The sequence below is a fragment of the Gobio gobio genome, assembly GCF_949357685.1.
Source record: "Gobio gobio genome assembly, chromosome: 1".
NCBI lineage: Eukaryota > Metazoa > Chordata > Actinopteri > Cypriniformes > Gobionidae > Gobio > Gobio gobio.
Genome location: NC_137097.1, coordinates 50,904,953 through 50,929,729, shown reverse-complemented (window position 1 = coordinate 50,929,729; position 24,777 = coordinate 50,904,953). Strand labels below are relative to the sequence as shown.

At 37.1% G+C, this 24,777-nt stretch overlaps 1 protein-coding gene across 1 annotated transcript in view; it reads left to right on the top strand.

Annotated features, from left to right (window-relative positions):
• The window catches only part of ppfia3 (PTPRF interacting protein alpha 3), a 45,002-nt gene that overhangs the window by 12,651 nt on the left and 7,574 nt on the right, over positions 1-24,777 (top strand). Inside the window, exons 3-29 of the mRNA XM_079822190.1 lie at positions 389-490; positions 1,602-1,766; positions 2,299-2,373; positions 2,476-2,535; positions 2,614-2,742; positions 3,814-3,906; positions 5,164-5,216; positions 5,339-5,432; positions 6,960-7,094; positions 7,223-7,306; positions 9,011-9,142; positions 10,958-11,020; positions 11,118-11,197; positions 11,792-11,957; positions 12,050-12,243; positions 14,159-14,399; positions 14,489-14,622; positions 14,771-14,922; positions 16,067-16,160; positions 16,247-16,328; positions 16,463-16,663; positions 17,521-17,583; positions 18,219-18,245; positions 18,995-19,170; positions 19,415-19,512; positions 22,116-22,291; positions 24,480-24,548. Coding sequence (XP_079678316.1) covers positions 389-490; positions 1,602-1,766; positions 2,299-2,373; positions 2,476-2,535; positions 2,614-2,742; positions 3,814-3,906; positions 5,164-5,216; positions 5,339-5,432; positions 6,960-7,094; positions 7,223-7,306; positions 9,011-9,142; positions 10,958-11,020; positions 11,118-11,197; positions 11,792-11,957; positions 12,050-12,243; positions 14,159-14,399; positions 14,489-14,622; positions 14,771-14,922; positions 16,067-16,160; positions 16,247-16,328; positions 16,463-16,663; positions 17,521-17,583; positions 18,219-18,245; positions 18,995-19,170; positions 19,415-19,512; positions 22,116-22,291; positions 24,480-24,548 — 3,138 coding nt within the window. The remainder of the gene's footprint in view (positions 1-388; positions 491-1,601; positions 1,767-2,298; positions 2,374-2,475; positions 2,536-2,613; positions 2,743-3,813; positions 3,907-5,163; positions 5,217-5,338; positions 5,433-6,959; positions 7,095-7,222; positions 7,307-9,010; positions 9,143-10,957; positions 11,021-11,117; positions 11,198-11,791; positions 11,958-12,049; positions 12,244-14,158; positions 14,400-14,488; positions 14,623-14,770; positions 14,923-16,066; positions 16,161-16,246; positions 16,329-16,462; positions 16,664-17,520; positions 17,584-18,218; positions 18,246-18,994; positions 19,171-19,414; positions 19,513-22,115; positions 22,292-24,479; positions 24,549-24,777) is intronic.

Below are 24,777 nucleotides of genomic sequence, written 5' to 3'. Positions count from 1 at the left end.
ATGGCTGTTCAAATTCAAATGTAGTACCTACTCAGACTGTATGCAATTTCAGACGTGTTGAAGTCAGCCAATCAGATTAGATCTTGCCAGATCAAGAAAGCACATTTCAGTTGTGTGTGTGCTGTAATGCCTCAGATGGTCAGTGAGTCTGTGGGCGGTCCGTGGGCAGAGGCTGTCTGAAGCCCAGACACAGTGGACACATGTATATGGTGCATGTGTTTATTTCTACATTATGTGTGTGTGGTTTGAGTGAACTGTATATATATTTCAGGCTGACCACAGCACTGGATACACACTCTTTGGTTTATTTGTGTTGTTTGTTAGGACCCTGTAAAGATCAGAACAGAGCTCATTTTCTGTTGTTGTGTGTGTGTTTGTGTGTGAGCAGGAGTTTGCGGTGTTGACCAAAGAGCTGAATGTATGTCGGGAGCAGCTGCTGGAGAGAGAAGAGGAGATTGCTGAGCTCAAGGCGGAGAGGAACAATACACGGGTCAGTAACCCCATAACCATAATCTGTGTGTGTGAAACAGACATATCCTCTTTATATCGCATGTCTGTGTTTGTGCTTTTGTGTTTAGGGTGTTTGTTTTTGAAAAAATGTTTTGGCTGGGGTGCACTATCCTACTCTTGCCATATTATATCAGGGATGTTTTCTCCCAGGAGGCAAGGGAGGCAGTGCCCTTTAAAAAAAAGGGAAAATAATCCACTGTAGAAAAAATAAAACAATGCAAATTATGCCATTAAAAAGTGTATAAATCATATGTGTATAATCAAAGTGTTGGACTGTCCAACAGCGATATGAGCGGTTTAAGTTATCGTGGGAAGCAGCATTTCTCTTGCCTCCCCATAGGCCATTGAGTTTTAATGATTCTTATGGTTGTTATTTTGGAATAAATGTAAAAAAGATGAAGAAAACCTGATGAGAAATTAAAAATTTGTTTTAATTAATAATTTCACTGTTAATTTAAAAATACAAAATAGAATTTGCTCTGTTTGTTGTTGTTGTTCCAATTTAACTTTATATTACTATTGTGCACAAAAGGTCTACTTGTAAAGTGAATGTTTTGTCCTAGGCAATAATGGTGAAAATATTCAGTAGTTTTTCTGTAGCCAAGACTTTAAGGTACACTACCATTCAAAAAAAAGTTTTTTTTTGGGAAACAAATTAATACTTTTATTCAGTAAGAATGAATTTAATTGATCAAAAGTGACAGAAAATACCTTTATAATGTTAAATTTCAAATAAATGCTATTCTTTTGTACTTCATTCATCCTGAATCCTGAAAAAAAGTATTACGTTAATGTGATTACATTTGAAAATGTATTCAAATTTTTAAAAACGAATTTTAAATGGTAATAATCACAATATTACTGTTTTTACTGTATTTCTGATCAAATAAAAGCAGCCTTGGTGAGCATCAGAGACTTTTTTCAAAACCATAAAAAATCCTACTGACCCCAAAATTTTGAATGGTAGTGTATCCGACTCTCCTAAATTGATCCCTAGGAAATGTTCACTAGAGTAAAAAATATGTGATAGCTAGTCCCCGTCTCCCCAATTTAAACTCTCACGTTCTCTGTTTCTTCCCCGTGCCTTCTAGCTCCTGCTGGAGCATCTGGAGTGTCTGGTGTCTCGTCACGAGCGTTCTCTGAGGATGACTGTGGTGAAGAGGCAGGCTCAGTCTCCTGCTGGAGTCTCCAGTGAGGTGGAGGTGCTCAAGGCCCTCAAGTCCCTGTTCGAACACCATAAAGCCCTGGATGAAAAGGTTTAGCACCCCTTCCCTACTCTGTCCCGTCTGACACCATGTCAGCATGACTATAAATACAATTATCTGAATTTTTGTGACCACAGCTGTTGTTTATTTCCTGTTTTCATTGTGTTGTGCTGGTTAGTCGTGCTCATAATGAAAACACATTGGTCTAAAGCTCCAAATATGACCAAAAGCACCATAAAAGTAACCCACATGACTAATGTACTGCATTTAAAGTCTTCTAAAGCCATGCAAAAAGCTTTATGTGAGGGGAAATAACAAAACATAAGCCATTATTTCTCTGCTGCAAAGGTATTTGAATTTTTCCTTTAAAACACAGAAACCATAACCTATGGTTAAGGCATATCTATCAATGAAGCAGGTGAACCTGCTCAGATTGCACTTTACAAACTCATTAAGAAGTTTTTAAGGCCGATGTCAATGTGTAAACAGCCAGACGTCTATAGAATAACTGTGTCTCTTCAAAGATGTTTTTTGGACAAGTTCTCCCTGTTGATTCATTGTCTATTGTTCCTCTCTCCCTCAGGTGCGTGAGAGATTGCGTGTGGCTTTAGAGAGAGTCGCTGTTCTAGAGGAAGAGCTGGAATCGTCCACAAATGAGGTGAACATCATACTATCTTGATATATGTACAGTATATACCCCCATTTCTCTCTGTATGTGGCACGCTGGTCTTGCATGCTTAGATTTGTTCGTTATGCTTAGGTATTGTCTTTACGGGATCAGATTAAAAGGAGAGAGCGGGGTTTGGACAATGGAAAGGAGGTGAGTCACAACTGTTTGAATCTTGTATTGAATCTTTTTCACTGTTCTTTTCCTCATGTTCCTCTGTTTTTCACGCAGCGGCTCCCGAACGGCCCCTCCTCCATCTTGGATGATGGCGAGATCGACAGACAGAGAGAGGGAGAGATAGAGAGACAGAGAGCAGAGCTTTCACAGTTAAAAGAAAGACTGGCGCTTATGTGCAGACAGGTGAGTATTGCACTGCTGCCTACAGAGGGAGCATTTTAAGGTATCGTACTAGGCACAATCCCGACGTGACAAACTGATTCAAAAGGAAGCTAAATTTAGCTAAATTTTACATTGCATGTATCTTTCACAGAGAATGCAATCCCATAATGCTCTGGTGTCCAACCTACCCTACAGTAAAACAGTAATATTGCGAAATATTATTGCAATTTAAAATAACGGTTTTCTTTTTATATATATTTTAAAATGTAATATATTTCTGTGATGTAAAGCTGAATTTTCAGCATCATTACTCCAGTCTTCAGTGTCACATGATCCTTCAGAAATCATTCTAATATGACGAATATTGCTGCTAAAGAAACATTTCTAACCATTATCAAAGTTCTTTGATGAATAGAACGTTCAAAGAAACAGCATTTATTTTAAATGGAAATATTTTGTTATAAAAGTCTTTACTGTCACTTTTGATCAATTTAATACATTGTTGCTAAATAAAAGTATTAATTTCTTTAAAAAAAAAAACGACTGACCTCAAAATCTTTAAAGGAAGAGTATGTTTTCTTATTAAAGTATTGCAACATGCTAACGGCAACTCTAAGGAATAATTCTGTGTAGAGCATTTAGAATAAGCAATTTGTGAGGTTCTGTGGTTCTTAGGACTTCGAAGTCAGTTGGGTTTTGGAGCAGAGCTTGTAAGTGTATGTGTGCGATGCATATATAATGTTCACAGACACAGGAAGGAAATACGGGACAGACGGGGTGGGAGAAGACCTACAGTATGACACACTCTGAGCATTGACACATTTTGGATGAGAAGGTTCCAGTTTGCCTGGCATTCCTATGGTTGCCATAGAGATGCAGGATCAGAGGAGATGCTGAGCGAAAGACGGTGTCACATTCTGCTGCCCTCTGGTGGATGTGCGTCGCATTCCAAAATTGCAATAAAAAAAAAAACAAGAAACGACAGAGGGAGAAACGGCTACTGGAACGCATCCAAGTTTCATTGGCTGGTTTTTGTGTTTGCACGCGTTCATGCGCACATGTTAACGTCTGAGCCTTGTCGCCCATGTGCAGGTTGGAGAGATCGAGGAGCAGCTCACTACCGCCCGGAGGGAATTAGCTAAATCTGAGGAAGCCAATCAGAAGCTTCAGAGGGACGTGAAAGAGGTGGGTCGGAGGTTAAGTTCTCATCGAGAGCGCTTCAAAACAAAATCAAGAGCCCTGTGTCACGCAACCATGGTTTTGCTGTCATCCCACCTCCCTTCCCATTTAGAAGGGTTTCCTGCCACAATGCAGTGATTAATTGTCAGTAAAGTGCTCTAGTTGTTGATGGGTGTGCCTGTCAGCCAAAGCGAGATCAATCAAACTGCCAACAAAATAATCAGCTGTCTATCTGACATTCCTCATGGAAGAAGTCTAATTTTCTGTATAATAGAAGCATGCCGTACTCTCCTGCGGTAACAATGACTTGCCAACTTGGCAGCAGCGCTCGTTTCATGTCACCGATTCGCTAGTTATGGAATTTTCCAGAATTGTCGGTTGCTACCGTGCTGGCTTGGTGTCCTATTTAAACTGGATGCCTTTGCTTTGAGCAGGTTTTGTCACTTATAATCTGCTTCGACTGCCATAAAGTACAGTCTCGATAGTGGAGAATGAAGGTTCTTTTTTTTCTCAGTTCCCAAGAAGACACATTTGCCTTTCATTCTTTTTGCTACACTTTCGTCTTTCGTCTTTCATCGCCTCTTCCTGCTCCCTCATAACAATTATGCAATATTCTATACAGGTTTTTTGTTTCGCAATAACTGTTTATAGTCAGCTCCGTTTGAAGTAAACAGTTATGGTATAACTGCTGTCTAGACAGACGCCCAACCATAATAATGTTACTGAATGGTCTGATTGTAATCGTTTACTGTGTGTGTGTGTGTGTGTGTGTGTGTGTGTGTGTGTGTGTGTGTGTGTGTGTGTGTGTGTGTGTGTGTGTGTGTGTGTGTGTGTGTGTGTGTGTGTGTGTGTGTGTGTGTGTGTGTGGGCATGTTTTCGTGAAATATCAGGACACAAATGTGTATAATGACATGGGTATGACATAGGTATTACAAAAAGAGGGTGAAATATGAGGACGTTCCCCATGTCCTCACTTTTCAAAATGCTTATAAATCACACAGAATGAGTTTTTTTTCACAGAAAGTGAACTGCACAGTCTCCTGTGAGGGCTAGGTTTAGGGGCAGGGGCAGTGTAAGGGGATAGAAAATACGGTTTGTACGGTATAAAAACCATTACGCCTATGGAATGTCCTCACATTTCACAAAACATGTGTGTGTGTGTGTGTTTATTTCTGCAATCAGTTAACCATATGCTGTTGTCTTTTATTCTTTTTGACATTTTCTCTCTTTTGTCTCACATTTTTTCCACCCCCTCAACCGCAGGCGCTGTGTCAAAGAGAGGACATGGAGGAAAGAATCACCACCTTAGAGCGCAGGTAAACTTGACCAGATTAGACCAGATCTCACTGCTTAGTTTTAGTAATTAGCCCTGACCGCACTTCCGAATGTCACAGATGGAATAAAAACACATTCTCACTGTATGTGTTTTTGTCTGTAGGTACCTCAGTGCCCAGAGGGAGGCAACCTCTCTCCATGACATCAAAGACAAGCTGGAAAACGAACTTGCCAGCAAAGAGTCTTTATACAGACAGGTACAAAAGGAAAATCATGTACAGACACACATGAAAGGTGTAACTATTGAAGGAACATTTAACAGCGTGTACATCTACAGGAGTCTCTGGGGGTTATTCTCAGGAAATGCCATCATTTGTGCCTGATAATGTTGTTTTGATTTACTTCATTTGAAAAGATTTTTCTTTCTTTTAAGATTTGAAGAAATCTTTCTAATTTTAACAACCTCAGGGCCAAAGTATCAGGGCTATAACCACCCACTTTAGATGGGTCATGCTTCCTCCAATATTCAGGTGAATCAAGTACAAGCCTAGGATATATAGCTAGGATTTTCCCCATAAAATTATTCAAGCTTGACAAGGCTATATATATATATAGAAAATAAACCATATACAGTGAAAAAGTGATATTTTTATTTCATTCAAAGCTACATTTAGAGATTTTAATTTGAAGGTTTATTTTAAATATAATTTATACTACAGTTCAAAAGTTTGAGGTCTTACAGTAAAAACGGTTATATTGTTAAATATTATTACAATTTAAAATAACTGTTTTCTATGTTAATATATTTATGGCGCTTCTTATTATTTTAGAACAGCATTTATTTGAAATAGTAAAACAGTAATCAATTAAATGCATCTGTGCATTAAAGTAACAGTATTCATTTCTTTAAAAAGTAAAAACTTATTGACACCAAACTTTTGAAAGTTTAATGGTTATGAAAGAACATGCCAATTGATTGATTTTTTTTTTTATGATGAATGTTTCTTAAATTATGGCACTCTTCACATTTATTTTGTACTTTTATAAAAAGTTTCTGTCTTTCATTCCATGTACTATCCATATAAACAAGCGTATACCATTTGGTAGCATTCAAAATCTGACTTCAGATTTATAAAAAGGGAATGAATAATGGAATTATTATTGTTTTATTTTATTTTTTTGCATTTGGTTAAAGTCATTCATTCAATATCTTTATATTAGTTAAAAGCCTTTCTCTGTCAAATCTTAAAGATAAAGCAACTCCTGCACTGTATTCATAATAAATAGAGATGTACTGTAGATTTAGACATTCTTAGCTATGGAACCACTGATCAGTGTTAATGTACCTAAATTACTGTTTGCATTTAAATCTGAGTGAATTTATTTTATTGTTTTAAAGGTTTGTGGGTTGAGGTCTGTAATTATGGATACAAGAATTTAGAATCTGTTTCCAGGCTCCGTGATATGTCTAGACGTGTTGGTTTTACGTATCATACAGTATGTCTTTGCCTTTCATACATATCTAAATGAACACTAGTTATAGATAAAGTAATGTCTAAAATTTCCATCTGCTTACGTTTACCTGATAATTTTTTGTTCATAGTCCTTATACTTTTCATTTGATTCTTTGGTGGCTTCATTTTTTGACCTTGTGAGATTTTAAGAAAAGTTCCATTGTGTTTTTACCAGGTCACTTATTGTCCTGAAGATAATGTGTTCCTTATGGTGTTCTTTATTGTCTTAGTCTCATTGTCCTGTCACTTTTCATCCCTCGGTCTCCTCAGAGTGAAGAGAAGAACAGGCAGCTCCAAGAGCGTCTGGACGATGCTAAACAGAAGCTGCAGCAAACCCTCCAGAGGGCCGAGACGCTGCCCGAGATCGAGGCTCAACTTGCCCAGAGGGTGGCGGCACTCAACAAGGTGTGTGCAGTCAGGTTTAGATCTGTTTGTCTCTTTGTGGTCCTGTGCTATTAACTCACTTTGAATGGAGAACAGGTCCAAACTGTATTTATTAACCAAATATATTTTATCCATGCTCTGTTGTTTAGGCGGAGGAGCGTCACGGCAACTTTGAGGAGCGACTGAGACAGTTGGAGGCACAATTGGAAGAGAAGAATCAGGAGCTACAGAGGGTGACTCATCCTGTCTTTTTATGTTTGTTCAGCATGTCAGGCTCAGATATAGCGAGGCACTTTTACTGTGGAATATCTTTTGGAGTAACATAAAAGTAATGGATTATTTGAAGCTTTAAAAGTTAAAAATATTTAGTTGACGTGTGTACAATTTATATTTTGCTTGATTCACAAACATTAGAAATTTTAAGGGTATGTTCACACACAGGTTTGGTCCGATTAAAACAAACACTGATGCAATTGCTCTACTAATTTGGTTCATTTGAATTAAAGGGATAGTTCGCCCAAAAATGAAAATTCTGTTATCAGTTACTCACCCTCAAGTTGTTCCAAACCTGTATGAGTTTCTTCCTTCTGTTGAACACAAAAGAAGATATTTTGAAGAATGTTGGTAACCAGACAGCTGACGTTCGTCATTAACTTACATAGTAGGAAAAAAATACTATGGAAGTCAATGGCTACTGTCAAATGTTTCATTACCAACATTTCTCAAAATATCTTCTTTTGTGTTCATCAGAAGAAAGAAACTCATACAGGTTTGGAACAAAATAAGGGTTTGTAAATGATGACAACATTTTCTTTTTTTGTGTGAACTATCCCATAATGTGAAAGCTGCCATCCAAACCCTGGTGCATCCAAACAAGCAGTCTCTGCCCATCGCTGAAACATGAATGCAACACGGACCAAAGACATCTAAACAAACCCAAAATGGGACGTGATGCCTCAAGATGCCACCCCAAAAAAGACAGAATGCTCAAGCATTCCTTTTTTTCTAGTCATTGTCTTGTTGTTTCCCATTACAGTTCGGTACAGGCGTCAGAACTGTCATCTCCTTGCAGCAGAACGTCCTTTGCGCGTGTAACCGAGGAATTCCTGGCACTGTTTGAACTCCTTTACACATTTTATTAGCTCTCTGTGAGAATACCATGATATGTACACACATACAACAAGCACGTTTAGCCCAGCCCAGAGCATTGGGTTGGATGTCCTGTAAGCTCCGTAGCAAAATGTATATTATAAAAGCTGCTTTTTGTTTTGTATCTTTAGGTTCAGTGTTAAAAATGACAGTGTGAATGCTAAGCGAACCAGGACTCATTATGAAGTCACATGTGTCAATTTCTTTGATTGAGCCGAGAGAATGAAACTACAAGTGTTTATACACCTGAAATGATTTACAACCGGTTTCTTTTGAAATAATACATGAACAATAAAAACGTCTTCGAAAATGAACAAATATTTAAATACATTTTAAATTTAAATACATTAAAAAAATAATAATAGACTCATCTGGAGTATCTGAACCAAATTTGATAAGTAGACTATGTATGAGTACTGCACATTAAAAAACCCTTACATTTTAAGCATTTCACATCTATATATTCTAAAAATAAGTGGTTTATATAGTCTGGTTATATTTGATGTCGACTTCTAGCTTTTAAGGAACTGATCTGAAAAGTTTCTTGTAGTGCTCCATCAAAAAAAGCGGATCCCCGTCTGGTGGGATGTGTGACTTTAACAAGAACCAGTAGAATAAGGATCAAAAAATAGTGTTACTCTTGGATCTCTGCCTGAAATCACATGGCATCATTTCTCATCAACTTCATGTCACATATTTTATCACTGTTTGTATATACTCAAGTATATACTCAATATTCATCATCCTTCTCCTTTCTCTTCCCTCACTTTTTCTCTCCCTGCCCTAAGGCGAGGCAGAGGGAGCGGATGAACGATGAACACAACAAGCGTCTCTCTGACACAGTGGACAAGCTTCTGTCTGAGTCCAATGAGAGACTTCAGCTGCACCTGAAGGAGAGAATGGCTGCCCTGGAGGAAAAGGTACGATCCTCCACAACTTCAGATTTAATTTATTTGACAACGCTGGCGCTGCATACACCATACAGAAAACAGAAAAATAGCCTTGACATGTCACCACGTCTCACCACGTTAGCATGTCTACCTCAAAATCCAGATGTTGCCTCAATTATGTTTGAGCATAATAGGAGTTTCAGGCTTCCTTTTTGTGTCCTCCCTCATTATTTCAGCAGAAAAGCAGGTGTTCAAAAAGCAATGCGTTTCTCATCAGAGAATCAGTGATGAATGGCTAAAACGTAACTTGCGCTTAATGTCAGAAACAGAAGACATGTTTCTGAACATAGAATACATGACTCGAATAGTGTAGGAATGTGCACAACTGCATATTTTCAAAATCCACTTGTGGGATGCCTGAACAAATACTGTAGTTAACTAATCTGTCTCGAGGAAGTATAATTATGCTGTTTCTGGTTCCTCTGTCTCCAATGACACCGGATGTGTTTGTAAAGGGGCATTTTCTGGTGTTCAGAATCAGAATGAGGATGGTATGTGTCCAGATTCATTTTTAAAAGTTTGTGAAAAAAACACAAGATGCCCAGGTTTCCCAAGATTCTGTAAAACCTGGAAAAATGTTTCATGAATTTCATGAATTATCATGAATTAAGGCCAATATAATTCCTTTCAGTAACACTTTATAATAACTGCACGCTATGAAGCATTATTTAAGCATTAGTAAATAGTTAATTCATCATTTATAAAGCATTAATAGACGCTATAAATGCTTTATTCTTGATTTATAAGCATGTCTATAATGTGTTTAATAATTGTATTTTCATACTTTATTAATGATCAATTTATCATTTCTAAAAGACATATTACATTATTTAAAAAAAACAGTTATTTAGGAGTTGTCAGTGGTTCATAAGATCATTTAGAAAGTTTAAATGATTAATAAACGATTTAAATGTAATTTTTTACATCTTATTATTTAGACATATAGTAATAGTTACTCAGTGTGTTAATAAATGCTTTATTAACATGTATTCCTACTGTAATTCATGATTAATTCAGGTAGTTGTAAAACATTTAGTAGTTGTCAATTAACTATTTTTGTGAGCTCATATAAAGTGAGGACTATTTATGCCTCGTAATGCTTTTACATTTTTTCTCATTTTAAAAACAATCATTTTCCAGGTATCACAAAAGACTAGAATTGTCATGGAAAATGTCATGATTACTGTAATTACTAGATGACAAACCGGACATTCTTCTCAGAGCAGGTCACGTCCTTGGAATTGGAACAATGCATGTCTATAGCAACAGCGAAATAAATCTATGTAATTTGAGTAATCAATAGACAGAAGTACAATTCAAGAAGTAATAATTGTTATACAAATGCATTATAATTTATTTGATAGTTGTCTACCTCTGTGCTAAAAGGTAGATTTAAATGGTAAGTACATTAAATTATAAATACATTAAATGGTATTGCATGTTTTTCATTTATTTTCAGATTACTCTTGCGTTATCGAGACATGCTCAATAGTCAATTATGCAAATTATTAAACAGAAATATTATGAGATAACTACTTAACTACAATTTACTGCTGAATCCGCTACCATTTTCAGAATAGGAGTCAGATCACGTAAAAAATTCTGAGCTTTCAAGTTATTACTACAAGTTCAATGAGGATGTGAAGTCGGAATATATATTATATATTATGCCGACGTGACATGAACACACCTTAACTGTGCTACTGTCATGGGTTTGATTCCCAAACACACAAAGTACTTTTGAATGAATGTAAATGTAAAAGAGCCTGTTATAATGTTTTACAGAACGCTCTCTCCGAGGAGCTCGCTAACATGAAGAAGATCCAAGATGATCTCTTAGCGAACAAGGTACATTCCTGAACCATAATGCTAAAAAAAGGTTCTGTTCACTTGACCTGTATTTAGATGGGTTCATTATCTGATAATAATGTCTTATTCCTCCCAGGATCAACTGATTGCAGAGCTGGAGAGGCTTCAGCTAGAGCTGGACCAGCTGAGAGGAAGACCTGGTTCCTCTTACTCACGGTAAGACACATAACATTTCTGCTGTCCTTTATTAAAAGATCATTTATGTGATTTTATGATTTATGCGACAGATTTATTAGTCAATCTTTTGTTGACATGAAACATCATTCACAATGTATTTTACTTGTGAAATACACATTCAAAAGTTTGGGGTCAGTCTTTTTTTTCCTCATTTTGAAAGAAATTAATACTCTTATTGAACAAGGAGGAACAGTAAAGAGAAATGCAGTCTTCACAAAAAATTTAAGCAGCACTACTGCTTTCAACATTGGTAATAAGAAATATTTCGTTAGCAGAAAATCATCATATTAGAATGATTTCTGAAGGACCATGTGACACTGAAGACTGGAGTAATGATGCTGAAAATTCAGCTTTGACATCACAGAAATAAATTATTAATAATTATATTACAATAGAAATCTTACAGACCCCAAACATTTGAATGACGGTGTAAAACTAGGGATTTAGTGAGGAAAATGTGATGATTTTATTGATCGGGAATCATTTGGATAGGGATGTGGAAGTGGGCATTATCCCGTAAACGGGCAGATTTCATGTTAACTTTAACCGTGGCCTCCACTGGTTCTTTATTAGGTCTCTGCCAGGAAGTGCTCTGGAGCTGAGGTACTCCCAAGGAGGAGGGTCACTTCCTGCTGGCTCCACTACCCACCTAGATCATTATGGAAACACAGGCACTGGAAGCGTGGTTAGAAGGGCTCATCGTGGACGTTGGGGTTGTGCGAGGGAGGAAACTAGCAAAGTGAGAACATCTTTGTATGAACTTGCTAATAGTTGAACAAAGTGGCTTAATATGAAATTGAATGGGTCATTTCTTACCTTTCTCTTCTGCAGTATGACGATTGGGAAAACAGAGCTTTGCTGGGCACTGGGTTCGGGGGCGGCGTGGAGGACAGGTGTTCTGATGATGAAGAGGATCGCGAGACGCTCTTCGGCTCAGAGCTGCTCTCACCAAGCGGCCAGACAGATGTGCAGACTCTCGCTATTATGTTGCAGGAGCAGCTGGAGGCCATCAACAAAGAGATTAAGTGAGTTTACTCGAGAGTTGAGACAGAGGGACCTTAAGGCCGCTTTGAAAAATCAAACTTTCATTTAAAATGGAGAAATGGAGAGTGCTCTGAAAGGGAAAGAGAGCAGAAGGGAGGCTATATGGCAGGGACCATCAGTGCATTAAAAAGTGTTATCTTTTCAAAATCGACTAGTTGGCAAGAAAATCCTGTCCGTTTTGGGTTTACCTGACCCTGATTAGACATGTTTGGGGTTGGTAAGATGTTTTAATGTTTTTGAAAGAAGTCTCTAATGTTTATGTTTTCAAAATACAGCAAAAACAGTAATATTGTGAAATATTATTCCAATTTAAAATAACTGATTTTGTAACTGAAGCTATAAAGCTAAATTTTCAGCATCATTACTCCAGTCTTCAGTGTCTCATGATCCTTCAGAAATCATTAAAATATGATGATTTGCTGCTCAAGAAACATATTTGATTATGATTATCAATGTTGAAAGCGGTTGTGTTGCTTAATATTTTTGTGGGAAGCATGATCATTTTTTTCAGGATTATTTGATAAATTACAACTAGTTTTTCTTTTTCATTTCATTCTCTCTCTTTTTAGGTTTTACACATTTAAAAAATCTTAAAGTTCTAATTTGTTATTTTTCAATTAAATGCCTTAAAAAAGTTTTAAATTGGAGCAAACGGTATTTTCATAATGCATTAAAGGAACACTCCACTTTTTTTGAAAATAGGCTCATTTTAAAAGTCCCCTAGAGTTAAATAGTTGAGTTTTACCGTTTTTGAATCCATTCAGCCGATCTTTGTATCTGGCGGTAGCACTTTTAGCATAGCTTAGCATACATCATTGATTCTGATCAGTCCATTAGCATCTCATTCAAAAAATGACCAAAGACACTTTCAATATTTTTCCTATTGAAAACTTGACTCTTCTACAGTTACATCGTGTGCTAAGACCAACTGAAAATGAAAAGTTGCGATTTTCTACACCTATATGGCTAGGAACTACGTTCTCATTCCTGCGTAATAGTCGCGGATCTTCGCGGCCGTATCATGGCTGCAGCGGCGCAATGATTCGTTGGTATTCTGTGAAACATGGTGGTAGTATACACCTTCGACTTACTATCACAGCCCTTTACAACACACAGAACCATGGCTAATCACACAGGTAAATCCACAACACAATTTGTCGGCTGCAAGCCTGAAACTTTCTCTGCAACTACACAAACTTAGTGCCAGTCACATTGAAAGTTACCTAGCTGGGGGCTACTTTCAGGCGCTGTAATATCATTGCGCTGCTGCAGCCATGGTACTGCCGTGAAGATCCGCGACTATTACGCAGGAATGAGAAAGTAGTTCCTAGCCATATAGGTGTAGAAAATCGCAACTTTTCATTTTCAGTTGGTCTTAGCACACGATGTAACTGTAGAAGAGTTAAGTTTTAAATAGGAAAAATATTGAAAGTGTCTTTGGTCATTTTTTGAATGAGATGCTAATGGACTGATCAGAATCAATGATGTATGCTAAGCTATGCTAAAAGTGCTACTGCCAGATACAAAGATCGGCTGAATTGATTCAAAAACGGTAAAACTCAACTATTTAACTCTAGGGGACTTGTAAAATGAGCCTATTTTCAAAAAAAGTGGAGTGTTCCTTTAATATTAAATGTTGTATGAAGGGAATACAGCACTTGTGATTGATTCCTCGTTGGATTTAAGTAGATTTAAGGTAAATTTGTACTTTACCTTAAGAAGCATTTATAAGCTTACAATTGTTCAGAGTCATATATATGTGATCCCTTGGCATTTCAAATAAAAAACTAAAATATAATGGCAATTTCCATTTAAGTGGTATTTGAAAAGTCTTTAATTTAGCTCCATGAAATCTGCATAAGGCCTCGTCTTATCTTCCGGTCACATTTTCTTCAGGCTGATTCAGGAAGAGAAGGAAAGCACAGAGCTTCGTGCTGAAGAAATTGAGAGTAGAGTCAGCAGTGTGGCTCTGGATGGCCCTCCCATTCCGCCAACCTCTCTGGGACGGGATAGCACAGGACGTGGCTTCATCCCCCCGTCCCTCACATCCTCCACCCTGGCATCACCCTCTCCACCCAGCTCCGGGCACTCCACTCCTCGCCTACCCCACTCCCCAGCACGCGAGACAGACAGACAGGTAGGATCATGTGTGGTTATTCATGAGTATTGCTATTACACATTAAATAAATGTGCAATCAGCTGACTGTATACCATTCTACCCATCAGAACAACAAAGATGATGACAGATCCCTAGCCCTTTTGGACTCCACCCCTCCTCCCACCCCTCGTGCACTACGACTGGACAGGATGACGCACACTCACCCTGGTGCAATGTTAGATGACAGTCGTGAGTTCCGAAGGTGCGTTAATTGCCCGGCCCGAAATCCATCCATGCATAGGAATGATATTCTTTTTTTTTTGCAATGTGCAAAACGTCTTTCCCGTCACACTTCAGTCTTAATATCCTTGTATAAGTGACCTTTCCCCATCTCTCTCTGTGGACTCCAGCCTCTCTGCTGATGGCAGCAGCTCAAACAGCAGCCAGGACTCCCTCCACAAGGCCAGCAAAAAGAAAAGCATCAAGTCTTCCATCGGCCGGCTCTTTGGGAAGAAGGATAAGGTCCGAATGGGTCAGCCTGGACGTGAGTCAACATCTCTCGGTGAGTCTAACCTAAAAATACAGCAAAATCTACAAAAAACAAAACAAATGCTTGATGAACACAATAGCATTGCACAAAATCAGAGTTATATCCTTAAATTATCTTAAATTGTTAACTTATTTCCTATTGAAAGTATTAGTTTGGTTGAGACATATCAACAAGCTTATTGCTTTTTTAAGTAACAAATAACTTTTATGTCACAGTCATTGAACATGATTTGCTATATGCTAGTTGTTTGCTTTAACATTAGTGGGAGGGACATTCACTTTATATAGAGATTTGATTGGACAAAAATGTGTGTAGTACATGAGTCATCAAAATTTTTGGTGTCCAACTCTACGTTGTATATATGTACACTAGCATTCAAAAGCTTGTGGTTGGTAAAATGTTTTTAATGTTTTTGACAGAAGTCTCTATTGCTCACCAAGGCTGCAATTATTTGATTACAAACACAGCAAAAACAGTAATACTGTGAATTATTAATATAATGAAAAATAACAGTTTTCTATTTTAATGTATTTTAAAAAATGTAATTTATTCCTTTGACAGCAAAGCTGAATTTTCAGCATCATTACTCCAGTCTTCAGTGTCACATGATCCTTCAGAAATCATTCTAATATGCTGATTTGGTGCTTATGAAACATTTCTTATTATCATTGTTGAAAACATTTGTGCTGCTTAATATTTGTTGTGGATTTTTTGATGAATAGAAAGTTCAAAAGAACAACATTTATTTGAAATAGTAATATTTTGTAACATTATAAGTCTTTACTGTCACTTTTGATCAATTTAATAATCCTTGCTGAATGTTTTTTTTTTTAAACCAACCCCAAACTTTTGAATGGGTGTTTATCTATTAAAATGTTATTTTGACAACCTTTAAGGAGTGCACTACCATATAGTTAGCTCTAAAGCTAACAGAGACTAACTAAAACTCAGATTTTCATTTTATTTTATTTTTAAAGGAATGTTCTGATTACCCAAAATATACATTTTAATTAAATCTTACTCTATATCAATGCAACGGAACTTACATTGGAATTTATGGAATAAACTGACCTGAAAGGGATTTATGTGGTAATTGACAACTTAAATGTTCCTCTTATGGGCAGTAAAGTGTTTAACATCTCTGTGTCTCCTGTAGCCTCGACCCCCTCAGATGACCTGGGCTCTGTGGATCCCCTCGGACTCACTAAGATGGCTGGTCCGGTGGACAAGGACCGTCGCAGCAAGAAGAAGTAATTTTACTCACACCATTATTAGCTTCCTTCACTCTCAGTATCTCATTCTTTTTGCTGAATAAACATCCATACCTTTCTTTTAGACATGAGCTGTTGGAGGAGGCATGCCGACAGGGGCTACCCTTTGCATCCTGGGATGGACCCACTGTTGTATCCTGGCTGGAAGTATGGCTCCATATCTGACTATTGATAATTTACTTTCTACTGCCATTCTGTGTTACTTTGATGCCCTGTTAGTTTTGTACTTTCCTAAAGATCACCTCTATTTCTCTCTCTCTCGCTCTCTCTCTCTCTCTCAGCTGTGGGTGGGCATGCCGGCGTGGTACGTGGCAGCATGTCGTGCTAACGTGAAGAGTGGAGCCATCATGGCTAACCTGTCAGACACAGAGATTCAGAGAGAGATTGGCATCAGTAACCCTCTGCACCGCCTCAAACTGAGACTGGCCATTCAAGAGATGGTGTCCCTGACCAGCCCCTCGGCCCCAGCCAGCACACGCTCCGTACGCTAAAATGCCCTCAAATTACTATTCTTTTATAAAATTACAGTGCGTTTCAAAAAAATTAAAGGAATAGTTCCACCACCCTCATGCTATCCCCGATGTATATGACTTTCTTTCTTCAGATAAACACAAACAAAGATTTTTAGGGAAATAATCCTTCTCTGTGAATCCATATAATGCCATTGAATGGCTTTTGCTCTTTTGATGCTTGAAAAAACACAGACAGCGTTCGTGACGTTAATCCATAAGACCTCAGTGGATGAATCAATGTCTTCTGAAGTAAAACAATTGGCGTCAGTAAGAAAAATATGAATATTTTTTAAACTTTTTTATTTCATTCAGTGTTTTCAGTCTACTGACACCATGGGATCATGAGGGCAACGTTGTGTTATTTGAGGAGTGGCGGTCCTATCTGCTTCTGTGTTACTTCTCGCGCAAACTTTACAAAACGGACTTACGTCACAAGCTATTTTCATGGATTATTACCCTAAAAATCTTTGTTTGTGTTTATCTGAAGAAAAAAAGTCGGGGGATGGCATGAGGGTGAGTAAATGATGAAAGGTTCTCCTTTTGCTTTTGCAACACTTATCTTGTTCTCCAGCATGATTTGAGATGATCCAAAGAACGAACATCTGACCGTCTGTACAAAGGAGTTCAGTAAAGTCACAAATAAATAGTGACCAAAAAATAGTGCAGAATCTTAACTATTTTTACTGATTTATATCAAAATTATTAAAATATTCAGAAGATATTTAGATTTAGACTCTTTTTCACCCCACTTTAATATAACAATTCTTATAAATAACAATCCTGATAACTTAATGTGTGGTTTGTGTTGTTTCCTTTTCTTCCCACAGTCAACCAGTAACGTGTGGATGACCCATGCTGAGATGGAGTCTCTGACCGCAGCAACCAAACCAGTTAGTAGACAAATTTTTTGTATTTTGTCAGTACTTGTTAATGTTGCTCTGACTAGCTTACTAGTTACAATTATACAAATACATTTAAGAAAGCAATGGATTTGGACATAAAAGCTCTTACCAACCATGGATTGCACTTCTGACACAGATGATAGTGTATTGGAAACTGATATTCAGTTTTTGTTATGTATTAATCAGACAATCTTGCTTTTTTTCTTCAGTTTTTTAAATGTACATTTCATCTAGCTAAAATGAAACAACACAAGTGTGGGATTGTAAAGCGCTCTGCCCCCTAGTGGACATTATGAGAGGCGGCATGTGGAGAGAGTGGAGTGATCGGACATGTGTTCATGCGTTTCTCTCTTTCTCTCTCCCCCTCTGTGTGTCTGGCTAGGCTGTAGCGTTGAACATCCTCAACTTTCCCTCTTTTTTCTGTTTCAGTGTGAACTGCTTCCAACTAATGACCCGGTCACTAACAAACTGTTCCTCCCTTTGTACCTCTCTTCCTGCTTTCCCTCTTCATTCTTCTTTCCTCTTCCTGTCCATCGATGTGTCTTTCCTTCTGCCCCTCTGCTGTGTTCCTTATCTCCTCTTCCTCACCTCTCTCCTATCATGCTATCACCTCCGCACACAAGGAGCTGAAAGAGATTAGCTGGGATCAGGTGAGTAACGTCAATAACGTCCATTAAACACTTTCAAAACTGACGGTGCCATCAGATGGTTGAGACTAAATTATCTTAACGTAAAGACTAAATGACACACATACAAACATTGCTGTTTCCTTTTTGATAAATGGAAGGTAGATCAGAGCTCAACAGTATAGGATTTTTTCTGCTGGCCTCAAGACAAAAAAATATAAATGTCCTTTTTTTATGAATAAATATGTTTCATTTTAAATGTATATTTAATAGCAATAACTAATATTAATATAATAACATGTAAAATACATAAATATAAATGTATTATTTACAATTTTACATTTGAAATGATACATTAATTTACATGTATTTATTTTTTACATTAATTTACATGTATTTATTTTTTACATCAAATGTTACATTTTTATTAAAAAAATAATTGTACTAAAATTTTATTTTAGTAATTTTGTTAAGTGTTTTGTCAGTTTTATTATTTTTTATTAAATATTTATATTATATTTTAACTGTATTTCAGTTACTGAAAACGATTTTAAATTTTTTTAGTTTTAGTTACCAATATGCTAGGCATAAAAATCAATGTGCATGATAAAAAAAAGGATATAGTGCTGATCCAATAAGCAAGTGACCGTTTCATAAACTGCCCTGAAGTTTGGATTTGTAGGCATCAAATACACATTGCAATGAATGAACTGAAATGCAACTGTGAAATCTAAAGTGCGTTTTTAATGTATTTTGGCCTTCCTCTGTGGTAGATCCTGGCCTACGGCGATATGAACCATGAGTGGGTGGGCAATGACTGGCTGCCCAGTCTGGGTTTGCCCCAGTACAGAAGCTACTTCATGGAGTCACTGGTGGACGCCCGCATGTTGGACCATCTGACCAAGAAAGAGCTGCGTGGGCAGCTGAAAATGGTGGACAGTTTCCACAGGTGTTTTCTCTCTCCCTCTCCCCATCTGTTTAATGCTGCCACACACTTCATTATTCCTTTTCTTTATCGTTCTTAATCTCATTCCATCTAATGCCAATCAATTCTTTTCTTGGTGCAGGTGTGTGTCTTAGGGCCTAATGTGCCTGGGGTCAGCTCTTGTAACACTCTGTCAGGGTGGAATGCCCTAATTAATTTAGATACCCCCGTGACCTCCAATAACCCTTGTGACCTTTTGACCCCACAGGGTGAGCCTGCATTATGGCATCATGTGCCTGAAGCGCCTCAATTATGACCGCAAGGAGCTGGAGAGGAGGAGAGATGAGAGCCAACACCAGAATAAAGGTTATTTTTGATCTGTTCCTTTATCTCTCTTTCTTACTTGCTTACTGTTGCTAACACAGATTACCCTTTTAGGGCTTTTTTCCGCATTGCATATGATGCTGGTCCATAGCATGACCTGCTGATGTCCATTACACACATTTAACACTATTGTAGCTTGTAACTATGTATTAAATATGAGTATAAATATGAATGATATATACTACCACTCAAATGTTTTGGTTCTATAAGATTTTTTTTTTAATTAATACTTTTATTCTTATAGCTGCATCAAAAAGATCAAAAGTGAAAGACATTTATAATGTTAGAAAAGAGTTCTATTTTAAATAAATGCTGTTCTTTCTATTCATCAAAAGACTCCTGAAAATATGCATTATGGTTTTGGCAAAAATATTAAGCAGCACAACTAAATATTTTGAAATATTTTTTCAGCATTGATAATATTAAGAAATGTTTCTTGAGCAGCAAATCATCATATTGGAATGATTTCTGAAGGATCATGTGACACTGAAGACTGGAGTAATGATGCTGAAAATTCAGAATCACAGAAATAGATTACATTTTAAAATTATAATAATATTTCACAATATTACTGTTTTCACTGTATTTTTGGTCAAATAAATGCAGCCTTGGTGAGAATAAGAAAAAAAAAATCTTACTGACCTCAAACTTTTGAACGGTAGTGTACATTATTTATTCTTTTCATTACACTAACTGCACTGTAGTTCATGCAGGAAGACTATCCTTCATCAATTAGTTTTTCCAGAAAAATCAGGCTGGTCGCCCAGCTAAGTTTTGCAGCCTGGGCTTTTTTGATCCACCAGCTAGACCAGTACTAAATGTTGGTCTTAGCTGGTCTAGCAGGAATTTCAGGAGATTTTCTGGTGCTTTTCCAAGTTCTGTTTGGGTTTTATCACGTTAATCTTTTGCTTTGCAACATCAATCAAATCATACAGCAGAGCAGTTTGATAAACACATTGTACAAAAGGGAAAAGCAACAACAGTCAGCCGTGGAATGTACAGTTCATCAAAACATTGGACAGTGAATAAGAATATGGCAGAGAGAGAGAGAGAGAGGAAGGGTGTTTACACAGAGTGCATTTGTTAATAATAACATACATTACCAGTAATGACGTCTGGAAAGCGTTGAGCGGCCCAACCTTCCATTATGCACAGGATTCAATGGCACAATAGAGATTTCACATTTGAAGAGCAACTGATCAAAGCACAATGCACAGATCGCATTATTAATCTCACAGTTGTGAGTTGCTTTAAAGGTGCAGTTACCGCCTCATTCAGTACCTTGATTAGAAACAGATGCCTTTGCTGATCTGGAAGTTATTCATCGCATAGCAACACAGATGCCTTCATGCCATTTGAGACTATATTAAGCATGAGTGAATAACTTTACATGCACACATCTCTCCCCACTGTAGTGCAGGGATACTTTTGTGTGCATTGCTACAAGCACAGTGACTATTTTACAAACAGTTTATTGTAACCTTGAGTAAAAATCTAATTTATTTTCAATGCTGTACATTATATGCACACCCCCCAGCTCTTAATGCTTCGTGTTTCCTTTTGGAGCATCAGTGAATGTTTCTACCTTTTCTAATAGTTGTCTATGAGTCCCTCAATTGTCCTCAGTGTGAGAATTTCAAAATCATACTGTCAATGTTGGGAAAGGGTTCAAATATGCAGAAGATGCTAGAAAACCAATGAATTTGCAGGACCTGGAGGAATTATCTGGGCTGTTTAACTGCTCAGGGCAAACAAGGGACTCATGAACAGCTATCACAAAACATAAAAAGAGTTGTTCATCATCCAGGTAGCAACACACACTATTAAGATTCAAGGGTACGTGAACTTTTGAACTGGTTTGTGTAAATTCAGTTATTATTTTGTTTTGTGGACTATATGTTAAAGAAATAGTAGTAGAGAAAATGAGAATTCTCTCAGAAGTCGTTCCAAACCTGTATGAATTTCTTTCTCCTGCCGATTCCCATACTATGGAAGTCAATGGGGCCCATCAACTGTTCGGTTTCTGACATTCTTCAAATGATCGTCTTTTGTGTTTTGAAGATATAAATTCATACAGGTTTGGAACAACTTGAGTTAATGATGACAGAATTTTAATTTTTCGGTGAACTATCCCCTTTAACATCTGTTTTGTGAAACAGCTTATTCAGGACATTACTAAATAAAAAAATAACGCACATGCTGGACGGGTGTTTCTTATATTGACACCATGATATTAACACTGTAAATGACTCTGGAGGAATGGTCTGACTGTTTGCCATGGTAGCATTCCTTCCTTTGAACTTGGGTTTGGAGAAGCTGAGTCAACTAAACAAATGCAAAGCCCTTGGAATAGCCTGGAAATACAAAACAGAGACAAAGACTTTGTCTGAAACAAAAGCAGATGTGTCCAAATGTGCATTGGCCATAAGAGGTCCATCTGAAAAAACAGGAGCAACTGAAACAAGAGTTGAAAATCGTCAAACATCACCCAAGATGAAAATTGATCATTATCCCATGATAATGATCAGTGGTTACCGCCCGCCTGGAGTTCTATTCATTGTCCAGCCCTTGTGTTTCCTCTGTAGATGTGATGGTGTGGTCAAACGAGCGTGTGATGTGCTGGGTGCAGTCCATCGGCTTGAAGGAGTATGCAGATAATCTGACTGAGAGTGGTGTGCATGGTGCCCTGCTCGCGCTGGACGACACCTTTGATTACACTGACCTCGCCCTGCTCCTGCAGATACCCAATCAGAACACACAGGTACAATGACATGACTGTTTGCAAATATATAGATCTTTTACACACTTTCAAGTCTTCAGGTCAAGTCACCTTTATTTCTATAGCGCTTTATACAATGCAGATTGTTTCAAAGCAGCTTCACAGTAATAAACAGGAAAATGATAATCAATGATGCACACTTCATCAAATATAAAGTATTAGTAGTCACCCTTCTTAAAAGAACATAGAAAACACTGTTTTGTCCCTTTCAAAACAATGGCCTAGGTCAGTGTGATGTGCATGTTCATGTCTTACTTTCAGACATGATCTAGTCAAGTCAAGTCACCTTTATTTATATGGTGCTTTTTACAATGCCGATTGTTTCAAAGCAGCTTCACAGTATTAAACAGGAAAATAATGCAACATGCAAATTTGATTTGGCTTTACAGCCGCTCTGGAGAAAACGGTGATGTCATCCATCTCATTTTTTAGTATCATACAGTGACAATGCGGGCGGATCAGTAATATAGTTGAATAATAAAATCTATATATTTAGTTTACATTAATGTAATAGTTAATTAAATTTGTTATGACATAATATTAATACAGTTAATTTATATATGAAGATAAATCCAATCAAAATTTTTATTTTTTTATAGATTTCATTGAACCTGTCACATATGAGGGAAACACACTGTGTGCATTTTTATGCACATTTTGAATGGAAACACGAAGATGCTGAAAATAAAATGTCCAAAATGCAAAAAAAATAAAAAATAATAATTATATACATTTGTTTAAAATGGATACATTTTATATGATAAGAAAGCATGCACAAAACCTGTGTGAAAACGCATACGGAATAAAGTCGCACATCGAACAAATGGGAAAAAATCTTTACTTGCAAATTGTTTTTGAAAAATTTCAATTTTTTTCTTACATTTAATTCGATACCATTTGTTTTTGTACTTTAAAGGTGTAAATGTTTATATATCAATGGCATTTATATATATATATATAAATATATATATATTAGGGGTGTAACGGGACACGTATTCGTACCGAAACATTTCGGTACAGGGCTTTCGGTTCGGTCCACGCCTGTTTCCGAGGGCAATCTTTAACAGTTAACAGTCGGCTTGTTTTTCAGCACGGAACACTCTTCAATCCGAGTTCCCACACGAACATATTAAGTATTCAGTCCATTTTATCACGAAATTCAAACAATAAATGCCGTTTTGACGCTGGTGAACGCGATCATCTGTGAAGGCGATCGATCATCTCTTCCTAAAGAATAAACATGAATGACCATCTGAAGGTATGCTGAGGATACATTACAACTTACTGTCACATATCATATGTGGTGCAATCGCTAAATCAGTGTTTCAACGGCGGAAAGACGTCAATATAACTGCTTGTAAATTAAACAATGTCATGTAACGTTAGCATCACATTTACCTCAGGCAGTCATTCAGTGTCCACAGAATTTTATTCACTAGAGAAATCAACTCTTTCACTAAATATTTGCTCTATATTAGCCGTTATATTCATTATATTCTACTTAACCTGTTAGTGATGTCTTGATTATTTCATGCATGTTAAATAAACCGGTCATGAAAATGAAAGACACTGTGTAGGTTATAAATTATTATATTTCAACAACGAATTGGAGAAAAAACTATTTTATAATTAGATTTAGAAGTAAATGCAAAAATTGCCTTATGTGAAGGTAACAGGTTTGCACACAATGTGTTATTTGAGTGTTGATTATTATACCTAAAAATAAATAGCAACTGAATTTAGGCTAATAGTTTGGGCTCTGTTGTTAACCTTTAATATTAATGTGCAAGTAAGGACTCCCTATATAGTTTACAGAAATATCTTCAATAAACTTTTAGTTATAATTTAATTCATTCAAGGACAGACTTGTAACTTTGTAAACTTTGTAAAACTGCTGTACCGAACTCGTACCGATCCGTGACTTCAAAACCGAGGTACGTAACGAACCGTCAGTTTTGTGTACCGTTACACCCCTAATATATATATATATACAGGGAGTCTATTTATACAGTAGATGTATTTTAAGTAGACAGACTGCATGAAAAAGAACCCCCTGTTAATTCATCAAGTCTCAAAACAATAAGATCTTGATGGATGAAAGCAGCGACTACTCATTACTCCTGACTGGTCTGGGTTGATTACATGTGAGCTATGTTTATTCCACATCCAGGCACGGCAACTTCTGGAGAAAGAATATAACTCCCTCATCGCCATGGGAACAGAGAGGAGGCCAGACGAGGTGAGCACCATGGGACATGAACACAGCTGGATGTTAATCATCCTTTACCTCCCACCACTGAAATACACACTACTGTAGTATAATGACACTCCTCTTACAGGGTCATGTACTTTCTAGGTTTCGTAGCCAGTTTGAACATTCAACTGTATTTTGTATTGAAATGACATGGCTGATAATTCAATTCATTAGTATTCTCTTCTGAGTGACCTGACTGGACTTACAGACATCG